The 12,119-nt window shown below is 44.1% G+C and overlaps 1 protein-coding gene across 1 annotated transcript in view; it reads left to right on the forward strand.

Annotated features, from left to right (window-relative positions):
- Positions 1–12,119, forward strand: part of LOC139373743 (voltage-gated delayed rectifier potassium channel KCNH8-like) — a 94,208-nt gene that overhangs the window by 22,853 nt on the left and 59,236 nt on the right. Inside the window, exon 3 of the mRNA XM_071114668.1 lies at positions 9,747–9,878. Coding sequence (XP_070970769.1) covers positions 9,747–9,878 — 132 coding nt within the window. The remainder of the gene's footprint in view (positions 1–9,746; positions 9,879–12,119) is intronic.

A 12,119-nucleotide genomic window follows, 5' to 3' on the forward strand; every position in this document is an offset into this window, starting at 1 on the left:
GGGGGATCCAATCTTGCAACCTTACAGTTAACTAGTCCAACGCAATAACGACCTGCCTCTTGTTGCACTCCACGAGGAGCCTGCCTGTTACGCGAATGCAGTAGGCCAAGGTAAGTTGCTAGCTAGCAATAAACTTATCTTATAAAAAACAATCAATCAATCATAATAACGAGGGAAATAAGTATTTGACCCATCTGCAAAACATGACTTAGTACATGGTGGCAAAACCCTTGTTGGCAATCACAGAGGTTAGACGTTTCTTGTAGTTGGCCACCAGGTTTGCACACATCTCAGGAGGGATTTTGTCCCACTCCTCTTTGCAGATCTTCTCCAAGTCATTAAGGTTTCGAGGCTGGCGTTTGGCAACTCGAACCTTCAGCTCCCTCCATAGATTTTCTATGGGATTAAGGTTTGGAGACTGGCTAGGCCACTCCAGGATCTTAATGTGCTTCTTCTTGAGCCACTCCTTTGTTGCCCTGGCCGTGTGTTTTGGGTCATTGTCATGCTGGAATACCCATGCACGACCCATTTTCAATGCCCTGGCTGAGGGAAGGAGGTTCCCACCCAAGATTTGACGGTACTTGGCCCAGTCCATTGTCCCTTTGATGCGGTGAAGTTGTCCTGTCCCCTTAGCAGGAAAACACTCCCAAAGCATAATGTTTCCACCTCCATGTTTGACGGTGGGGATGGTGTTCATGGGGTCATAGGCAGCATCCCTCCTCCTCCAAACACAGCGAGTTGAGTTGATGCCAAAGAACTCCATTTTGGTCTCATCTGACCACAACACTTTCACCCAGTTGTCCTCTGAATCATTCAGATGTTCATTGGAAAACTTTAGACAGGCATGTATATGTGCTTTCTTGAGCAGGGGGACCTTGCGGGCGCTGCTGGATTTCAGTCCTTCACGGCGTAGTGCATTACATTACCAATTGTTTTCTTGGTGACTCTGGTCCCAGCTGCCTTGAGATCATTGACAAGATCCTCCAGTGTAATTCTGGGCTGATTCCTCACCGTTCTCATGATCATTGCAACTCCACGAGGTGAGATCTTGCATGGAGCCCCAGGCCGAGGTAGATTGACAGTTCTTTTGTGTTTCTTCCATTTGCGAATAATCACACCAACTGTTGTCACCTTCTCACCAAGCTGCTTGGCGATGGTCTTGTAGCCCATTCCAGCCTTGTGTAGGTCTACAATCTTGTCCATGACATTAGAGAGCTCTTTGGTCTTGGAGAGTGGAGAGTTTGGAATCTGATTGATTGATTGCTTCTGTGGACAGGTGTCTTTTATACAGGTAACAAACTGAGATTAGGAGCACTCCCTTTAAGAGTGTGCGCCTAATCTCAGCTCGTTACCTGTATAAAAGACACCTGGGAGCCAGAAATCTTTACGATTGAGAGGGGGTCAAATACTTATTTCCCTCATTAAAATGCAAATCAATTTATAACATTTTTGACATGCGTTTTTCTGGATTTTTTTGTTGTTATTCTGTCTCTCACTGTTCAAATAAACCTACCATTGAAATTATAGACTGATCATTTCTTTGTCAATGGGAAAATGTACAAAATCAGCAGGGGATCAAATACTTTTTTCCCTCACTTTAAGTCTATGCTAGGTAAAGCTCCGCCTTATCACAGCTCACTGGTCACGATAACAACACCCACCCGAGGCACGCGCTCCAGCAGGTATATTTCACAGGTCATCCCCAAAGCCAACACCTACTTTGGCCACCTTTCCTTCCAGTTCTTTGCTGCCAGTGACTGGAACGAATTGCAAAAATTGCTGAAGCTGGAGATTTATATTTCCCTCACTAACTTTAAACATCAGCTATCTGAGCAGTTAACCGATCACTGCAGCTGTACATAGCCCATCTGTAAATAGCCCACCCCATCTACCTACCTCATCTCCATATTGTTTTTATTTACTTTTCTGCTCTTTTGCGCACCAGTATCCAAGATCCAAGATGGCGTAGCAGTAGGACGTGTTGTCGTGTCCCTTGTATATATCGTTTGTTTTCGTTTCGTTTTCGTTTTTTTTCTTCACATATCTTTAAAACTTTTTGCTGAACCTCAACTTCTTCTAAATACTCTCCTGCAACCCGCCTCACCCAACGTAGCTTTTTTCCTAAAGTATTTATATTTACTTCGGATCTGGAACCCCTCAACTGAAGCTAGCCAACTAGCCAACTAACTACCAGCTTCAGCAAAACATTGCTAGCGGTCTTCAGCTAACCGGTCAGCTAACCGGTCATCAGCTAACCTTTAGCTCGGAAAGCTCTCGCCAGTTCGAACAACGCGACTCTAACCAGAGCATAACGGACCTATCTATTATTTTATTTTTATTTTTCACCCCCGGATTCCCATCGCAAACGGAACATTTTGAGCTCCTGGGCTACAATATCCAGACCCACGACCGGTCCATTGATGTCACCGCATGAAGAGGAATAAACAGACTCCCCCCATCGCGACGTCCCCAAAGGCTAACTCTCTAGCCCTTGCTATCTCCTTGCTTGCAAATTCGGCCTGCTAACTACTAGCTTGTTTAGCCCGGTCCGCTAACTGCTACCGTGTTTAGCACCGTCTACTAACTGTTAGCTTGTTAGCACAGGCCTGCTAACCATCTGAATCGCCGCGTCCCAAACACTCACTGAACCCATATTTACTTTCTATCCCTTTTCGATTTTTAATTTGTTTATACCTTCCGGTAACCTGCCTCACCCAATGTGATACGGAACCGCTATTATCTTTACATTTTTAGAACACACTCAAGAACCTTCAGAAGCTAACCAGCTAACTGGCTACAAGCTATTTAGTCATTGTTAGTTTTCTAACCTGGATAACACTCGCCAGTCCAGCTTCCCTGCCCCATCCACCGCTGCCCCTTGGACACTGATCACTTGGCTACATAGCTGATGCATGCTGGACTGTCCATTAATTCACGGTAATCCATTCTGCTTGTTTATGTTTTATCTGTCGGCCCCAGCCGCACTTAGGCTCTGTGTGTAGTTAATCCGACCCTCTCTGCCTAATCAATCGCCATTCTACCTGCTGTTGTTGTGCTAGCTGATTAGCTGTTGTTGTCTCACCTACTGTTTTAGCTAGCTCTCCCAATTCAACACCTGTGATTACTGTATGCCTTGCTGTATGTCTCTCCCAAATGTCAATATGCCTAGTATACTGTTGTGCAGGTTAGTTATCATTGTTTTAGTTTACAATGGAGCCCCTAGTTCCACTCTTTATACCCCTGATACCTCCTTTGTCCCACCCCCCACACATGCGGTGACCTCACCCATTACAACCAGCATGTCCAGAGATACAACCTCTCTCATCATCACCCAGTGCCTGGGCTTACCTCCGCTGTACCCGCACCCCACCATACCCCTGTTTGCGCATTATGCCCTGAATATATTCTACCATGCCCAGAAACCTGCTCCTCTTATTCTCTGTCCCCAACGCCCTAGGCGACCAGTTTTGATAGCCTTCAGCCGCACCCTCATACTACTCCTTCTCTGTTCCGCGGGTGATGTGGAGGTAAACCCAGGCCCTGCATGTCCCCAGGCACCCTCATTTGTTGACTTCTGTGATCGAAAAAGCCTTGGTTTCATGCATGTCAACATCAGAAGCCTCCTCCCTAAGTGTGTCTTACTCACTGCTCTAGCACACTCTGCTAACCCTGATGTCCTTGCCGTGTCTGAATCCTGGCTCAGGAAGGCCACCAAAAATTCTGAGATTTCCATACCCAACTATAACATCTTCCGTCAAGATAGAACTGCCAAAGGGGGAGGAGTTGCAGTCTACTGCAGAGATAGCCTGCAAAGTAATGTCATACTCTCCAGGTCCATACCCAAACAGTTCGAACTACTAATTTTGAAAATTACTCTCTCCAGAAATAAGTCTCTCACTGTTGCCGCCTGCTACCGACCCCCCTCAGCTCCCAGCTGTGCCCTGGACACCATTTGTGAATTGATCGCCCCCCATCTAGCTTCAGAGTTTGTTCTGTTAGGTGACCTAAACTGGGATATGCTTAACACCCCGGCAGTCCTACAATCTAAGCTAGATGCCCTCAATCTCACTCAAATCATCAAGGAACCCACCAGGTACAACCCTAACTCTGTAAACAAGGGCACCCTCATTGACGTCATCCTGACCAACTGGCCCTCCAAATACACCTCCGCTGTCTACAACCAGGATCTCAGCGATCACTGCCTCATTGCCTGTATCCGCTACGGAGCCGCATTCAAACGACCACCCCTCATCACTGTCAAACGCTCCCTAAAACACTTCTGTGAGCAGGCCTTTCTAATCGACCTGGCCCGGGTATCCTGGAAGGACATTGACCTCATCCCGTCAGTTGAGGATGCCTGGTCTTTCTTTAAGAGTAACTTCCTCACCATTTTAGATAAGCATGCTCCGTTCAAAAAATGCAGAACTAAGAACAGATATAGCCCCTGGTTCACTCCAGACCTGACTGCCCTCGACCAGCACAAAAACATCCTGTGGCGGACTGCGCTAACATCGAATAGTCCCCGCGATATGCAACTGTTCAGGGAAGTCAGGAACCAATACACACAGTCAGTCAGGAAAGCTAAAGCCAACTTCTTCAGGCAGAAGTTTGCATCCTGTAGCTCCAACTCCAAAAAGTTCTGGGACACTGTGAAGTCCATGGAGAACAAGAGCACCTCCTCCCAGCTGCCCACTGCACTGAGACTAGGTAACATGGTCACCACCGATAAATCCATGATTATCGAAAACTTCAACAAGCATTTCTCAACGGCTGGCCATGCCTTCCGCCTGGCTACTCCAACCTCGGACAACAGCCCCCCCCCCCCCCCCCGCAGCTACTCGCCCAAGCCTCTCCAGGTTCTCCTTTACCCAAATCCAGATAGCAGATGTCCTGAAAGAGCTGCAAAACCTGGACCCGTACAAATCAGCTGGGCTGGACAATCTGGACCCTCTATTCCTGAAACTATCCGCCGCCATTGTCGCAACCCCTATTACCAGCCTGTTCAACCTCTCTTTCATATCGTCTGAGATCCCCAAGGATTGGAAAGCTGCCGCAGTCATCCCCCTCTTCAAAGGGGGCGACACCCTGGACCCAAACTGTTACAGACCTATATCCATCCTGCCCTGCCTATCTAAGGTCTTCGAAAGCCAAGTCAACAAACAGGTCACTGACCATCTTGAATCCCACCGTACCTTCTCCGCTGTGCAATCTGGTTTCCGAGCCGGTCACGGGTGTACCTCAGCCACGCTCAAGGTACTAAACGATATCATAACCGCCATCGATAAAAGACAGTACTGTGCAGCCGTCTTCATAGACCTTGCCAAGGCTTTCGACTCTGTCAATCACCGTATTCTTATCGGCAGACTCAGTAGCCTCGGTTTTTCGGATGACTGCCTTGCCTGGTTTACCAATTACTTTGCAGACAGAGTTCAGTGTGTCAAATCGGAGGGCATGCTGTCCGGTCCTCTGGCAGTCTCTATGGGGGTGCCACAGGGTTCAATTCTCGGGCCGACTCTTTTCTCTGTATATATCAATGATGTTTCTCATGCTGCGGGCGATTCCCTGATCCACCTCTACGCAGACGACACCATTCTATATACTTCCGGCCCGTCCTTGGACACTGTGCTATCTAACCTCCAAACGAGCTTCAATGCCATACAGCACTCCTTCCGTGGCCTCCAACTGCTCTTAAACGTTAGTAAAACCAAATGCATGCTTTTCAACCGTTCGCTGCCTGCACCCGCACGCCTGACCAGCATCACCACCCTGGATGGTTCCGACCTTGAATATGTGGACATCTATAAGTACCTAGGTGTCTGGCTAGACTCTAAACTCTCCTTCCAGACCCATATCAAACATCTCCAATCGAAAATCAAATCAAGAGTCGGCTTTCTATTCCGCAACAAAGCCTCCTTCACTCACGCCGCCAAACTTACCCTAGTAAAACTGACTATCCTACCGATCCTCGACTTCGGCGACGTCATCTACAAAATTGCTTCCAACACTCTACTCAGCAAACTGGATGCAGTTTATCACAGTGCCATCCGTTTTGTCACTAAAGCACCTTATACCACCCACCACTGCGACTTGTATGCTCTAGTCGGCTGGCCCTCGCTACATATTCGTCGCCAGACCCACTGGCTCCAGGTCATCTACAAGTCCATGCTAGGTAAAGCTCCGCCTTATCTCAGTTCACTGGTTACGATGGCAACACCCATCCGTAGCACGCGCTCCAGCAGGTGTATCTCACTGATCATCCCTAAAGCCAACACCTCATTTGGCCGCCTTTCGTTCCAGTTCTCTGCTGCCTATGACTGGAACGAATTGCAAAAATCGCTGAAGTTGGAGACTTTTATCTCCCTCACCAACTTCAAACATCTGCTATCTGAGCAGCTAACCGATCGCTGCAGCTGTACATAGTCTATTGGTAAATAGCCCACCCATTTTCACCTACCTCATCCCCATACTGTTTTTATTTATTTATTTTTATTTTTCTGCTCTTTTGCACACCAATATCTCTACCTGTACATAACCATCTGATCATTTATCACTCCAGTGTTAATCTGCATAATTGTAATTATTTGCCTACCTTCTCATGCCTTTTGCACACAATGTATATATAGACTCCCCTTTTTTCTACTGTGTTATTGACTTGTTAATTGTTTACTCCATGTGTAACTCTGTGTTGTCTGTTCACACTGCTATGCCTTATCTTGGCCAGGTCGCAGTTGCAAATGAGAACTTGTTCTCAACTAGCCTACCTGGTTAAATAAAGGTGAAATAAAAAAAATAAAAAAATAAAACTTGCAAATCTTCATCTGCTCATCTATCACTCCAGTGTTAATCTGCTAAATTGTAATAACTTCACTACTGTGGCCTATTTATTGGCTTACCATCTCACGCCATTTGCACACACTGTATATAGACTTAATTTTTTTTCTATTGTGTTATTGACTGTACTCTTGTTTATTCCATGTTTAACTCTGTGTTGTTGTTTGTGTCGCACTGCTTTGCTTTATCTTGGCCAGGTCGCAGTTGTAAATGAAAACTTGTTCTCAACTAGCCTACCTGGTTAAATAAAGGTGATTTAAAAAAATAACAAAAATAAGGTACATTACATACTATCCATACTACATACAGTACATTACATACTATTCATATTACATACAGTACATTACATACTATTCATACTACATACTGTACATTACATACTATTCATATTACATACCGTACATTACATACTATTCATATTACATAAAGTACATTACATACTATTCATACTACATACAGTACATTACATACTATTCATACTACATACAATACATTACATACTATTCATATTACATACATACTATTCATACTACATACTGTACATTACATACTATTCATACTACATACATACTATTCATACTACATACTGTACATTACATACTATTCATACTACATACAGTACATTACATACTATTCATACTACATACTGTACATTACATACTATTCATACTACATACATACTATTCATACTACATACAGTACATTACATACTATTCATACTACATACTGTACATTACATACTATTCATACTACATACTGTACATTACATACTATTCATACTACATACTGTACATTACATACTATTCATACTACATACAATACATTACATACTATTCATATTACATACATACTATTCATACTACATACTGTACATTACATACTATTCATACTACATACAGTACATTACATACTATTCATACTACATACATACATACTATTCATAGTACATACTGTACATTACATACTATTCATACTACATACAGTACATTACATACTATTCATACTACATACAGTACATTACATACTATTCATATTACATACAATACATTACATACTATTCATATTACATACAATACATGACATACTATTCATATTACATACAGTACATTACATACTATTCATATTACATACCGTACATTACATACTATTCATATTACATACTGTACATTACATACTATTCATATTACATACCGTACATTACATACTATTCATACTACATACAGTACATTACATACTATTCTTGACAGAGAGCACGTTCATAAAGTCTAAAACACACAGACTAACATATTTTATACACTTCACACATACATATGCCCACACTTACACACTAGACTACACACATATACAATATTCACCTCAATTCTCAGATTTACCATTATTTACCAAGATTGCATCATTCTTACAGAGATCCCCTGACTTAGATATTGCGGGACGGTTGAGCTAACGTAGGCTAATGCGATTAGCATGAGGTTGTAAGTAACAAGAACATTTCCCAGGACATAGACATATCTAATATTGGCAGAAATCTTAAATTCTTGTTAATCTAACTGCACTGTCCAATTTAGAGTAGCTATTACAGTGAAATAATACCATGCTATTGTTTGAGGAGAGTGCACAGTTTTGAACATGAAAAGTTATTAATAAACAAATTTGGCACATTTGTGCAGTCTTGAAACAAAATGTTGAACCGTTGGTTCATTGAATGGTTCATTGGATCAGGATTTGGTTATGTCATTTTAGGTGAAAATGGAAAAAAAGAGGCCAATCTTAAACGGTCCTTGGGACATAGTGTGCCTGGGGAATAGTGTGCAAGAACACACAGATACACCTACAGAACTCCTGCTAGGGTTTTAGGGAATGTGTGTTTGACTGCTTTCATGCATCTTTATTATACTGCACATATCTGCATGCTTCAAAGAATAATCTGTTGTCTGTATTACATAACTTGATTTGTAATGTGATTAAAATGTGTTTTGATGTGTAATGTGATTATAATGTGTTTTAATGTGTAATGTGATTAAAATGTGTTTTGATTTGTAAAGTGATTAAAATGTGTTTTGATGTGTAATGTGATTATAATGTGTTTTAATGTGTAATGTGATAATAATGTGTTTTGATTTGTAATGTGATTAAAATGTGTTTTGATTCGTAATGTGATTAAAATGTGTTTTGATGTGTAATGTGATTATAATGTGCCTTGATTTGTAATGTGATTATAATGTGCCTTGATTTGTAATGTGATTCTAATGTGTTTTGATGTGTAATGTGATTCTAATGTGTCTTGATGTGTAATGTGATTATAATGTGTTTTGATTCGTAATGTGATTAAAATGTGTTTTGATGTGTAATGTGATTATAATGTGCCTTGATTTGTAATGTGATTCTAATGTGTTTTGATGTGTAATGTGATTCTAATATGTTTTGATGTGTAATGTGATTCTAATGTGTTTTGATGTGTGATGTGATTCTAATGTGTTTTGACTGTATTAGATGTGATTATAACATGTGTTGTGCAGCGTATGATACAACGTTTTGAAGCTCTGAATCTGTATTTACATAAAAAGTCTTTAAAAAACTGCCAAGAACATTAGATCAACTAATCAGATGTTGAGCCTTATTTCAGATGATTGGTCACATGTACAGTAGCATGTCCATACTGTAGTGTGGCTCTGGGGTGAAGTTTCCCTTAGGTACAGATCTAGGATCAGCTTCCCCCAAGCCTAACCTTAACCATTACTGGGGAAAATGCTAAACTGACTCAAGATCAGCATCTAGGGGCAACTTCACCCTACTCCACTGTATGCGTATCATGTGTATAACGTGTGTGTGTGTGTGTGTGTGTGTGTGTGTGTGTGTGTGTGTGTGTGTGTGTGTGTGTGTGTGTGTGTGTGTGTGTGTGTGTGTGTGTACTGCAGCATCGTTGTTCTGGTGCCTGCTGGAAATTGTCCCCATTAAGAATGAGAAGGGAGACGTCGTGCTCTTCCTGGCTTCATATAAAGACATCACAGACACCAAGGCCAAGGCCATGCCAGAGGACAGGCGAGAAGGTCAGTGTGTGTGTGTGGGTGGATGTGTGCGCACATGCATGCGTGGTGCTTGCGCGTGTGTGTATGTATATCTGCAGTCAATAATGTTTTTGCTCATTCCTCATCTCCTCCCCTCACGGCTCGGTGTCTAATTACTTTCATTACTGTACATTCCAACAAAACAACAAACAAAAACATGGTTTATTTTTATTCACGTAATGATGTACTTTTTACACAAAGAAAAAGCCTGATGCTGCACATGTTTTAGGAGAGATAAAAGCGGGGAGTAATGACTGGATTGTACATGTTATTCTATATTGCATCTGCATGTTCATTGTTCAACAATTAGCATTGTAAATGTTGTCAGCATCAGTACTGAGATAACAGAAAACACAGCTCTGAAGAAGTGGTGGGTTTTTGTCAGTATTGCAAAAGCAATACACAGATCATCTGAATCCAGGCAAGGGAAACCCATCTTAACACACACATTCGCACGCGCACACACAACCACCCACACACACACACACACACACACACACACACACACACCTTCAGGCAGATTGTACTTTGTGTGCCGAACAGGGGACCCCAATCTCTGTGTCGTCAACAACCCCTCCCTCTCTTGCTCCCTTGTTCCCATCTTCGCTCCATTTGTATTTGTCTCTTTCCCCTCCCTCCCTCCCTCCCTCCCTCCCTCCCTCCCTCCCTCCCTCCCTCCCTCCCTCCCTCCCTCCCTCCCTCCCTCCCTCCCTCCCTCCCTCCCTCCCTCTCCCCACCTCTTCCTACCTACCTCTCTATCCCTCCCTCCCCATCTTTCCCTACATACCTCTTTGTCCTTCTCACCCCCCTCCCTCCCTCCCTCCCCATCTCTCCCTACCTACCTCTTTGTCCTCCCTCTCTCATACAATCTCTCCTGTCCGTACCTCCTCCTCTCTCCCTCTCTCTCATACCATCTCTCCTGTCCATACCTCCTCCTCTCTCCCCCTCTTTCATACCATATCTTCTGTCCATACCTCCTCCTCTCTCTCCCTCTCTCATCCCATATCTCCTGTCCATACCTCCTCTTCTCTCTCCCTCTCTCTTTCCATCTCTCCTGTCCATACCTCATCCTCTCTCTCCCTCTCTCTTTCCATCTCTCCTGTCCATACCTCCTCTTCTCTCTCCCTCTCTCTTTCCATCTCTCCTGTCCATACCTCATCCTCTCTCTCCCTCTCTCTTTCCATCTCCCCTGTCCATACCTCCTCTTCTCTCTCCCTCTCTCTTTCCATCTCTCCTGTCCATACCTCATCCTCTCTCATGCCATCTCTGGGTTTGAACACCGCCCTGTGCAACTGGGTCCTAGACTTCTTGATGGGCCAACCTAATGTGGTCGGCCCATCGCCACGCTGATCCTCAACACAGGGGCCCCACAGGGGTGTGTGCTCAGCCTCCTCCTGTACTCCCTATTCACGCACGTCTCCAACTCAATCATCAAGTTTGCTGACAACACAATACTGGTAGGCTTGACAGAAGGAGACAGCAGAGAGAGCACGCCCCCATACACATCGATGGGGCCACAGTAGAAAGGGTCAAAAACTTAAAGTTCCTAGTCGCGCACATCACTGAGGATCTGAAATGGTCCCTTCACACTGATAGCCCAACAGCACCTCTTCAACCTCTGGAGGCTGAAGAAATGTATCTTGATGCCCAAGACCCTCACGAACATCTACAGAGGCACCATTGAGAGCATTCTGTCGGGCTGTATCACCACCTGGTATGGCAACTGCACCGGCGGCAACCCCAGGGCTCTCCAGAGGGTGGTGTGGTCAGTCCAACGGATCATTGGGGGCACATTGCCTGCCCTCCAGGACATCTATAGCACCCGGTGTCACAGGAAGGCCAAGAAGGGCTCTCGAGTGGCACTGCACACTACCCTATCCCACCTGGATATGAGGAATACCTATGTAAGCATCTCAGTGCTAGAGGCATCACTACTGACCCTGGTTCAATCCCGGGCTGTATCTCAACCGGCCGTGATCAGGAGTCCCACAGGGCGGCGCACAATTGGCCCAACTTCGTCTGAGTTAGGGGAGGGTTTGGCCGGGTTAGGCCATCATTGTAAAATAAGAATTTCTTCTTAACAGACTTTCCTATTTAAGTAAAGGTTCAATCAAATAAAAGATCATCAAGGTCCTCAGCCACGGCCTGTTTACCCTGCTACCATTTAGAAGGCGGAGACAATACAAGTTGCATTACATCTGGGACCGAGATTGATAAACAGCT

The sequence above is a fragment of the Oncorhynchus clarkii genome, chromosome 18 (genome assembly GCF_045791955.1).
Source record: "Oncorhynchus clarkii lewisi isolate Uvic-CL-2024 chromosome 18, UVic_Ocla_1.0, whole genome shotgun sequence".
Classification (NCBI taxonomy): Eukaryota; Metazoa; Chordata; class Actinopteri; order Salmoniformes; family Salmonidae; genus Oncorhynchus; species Oncorhynchus clarkii.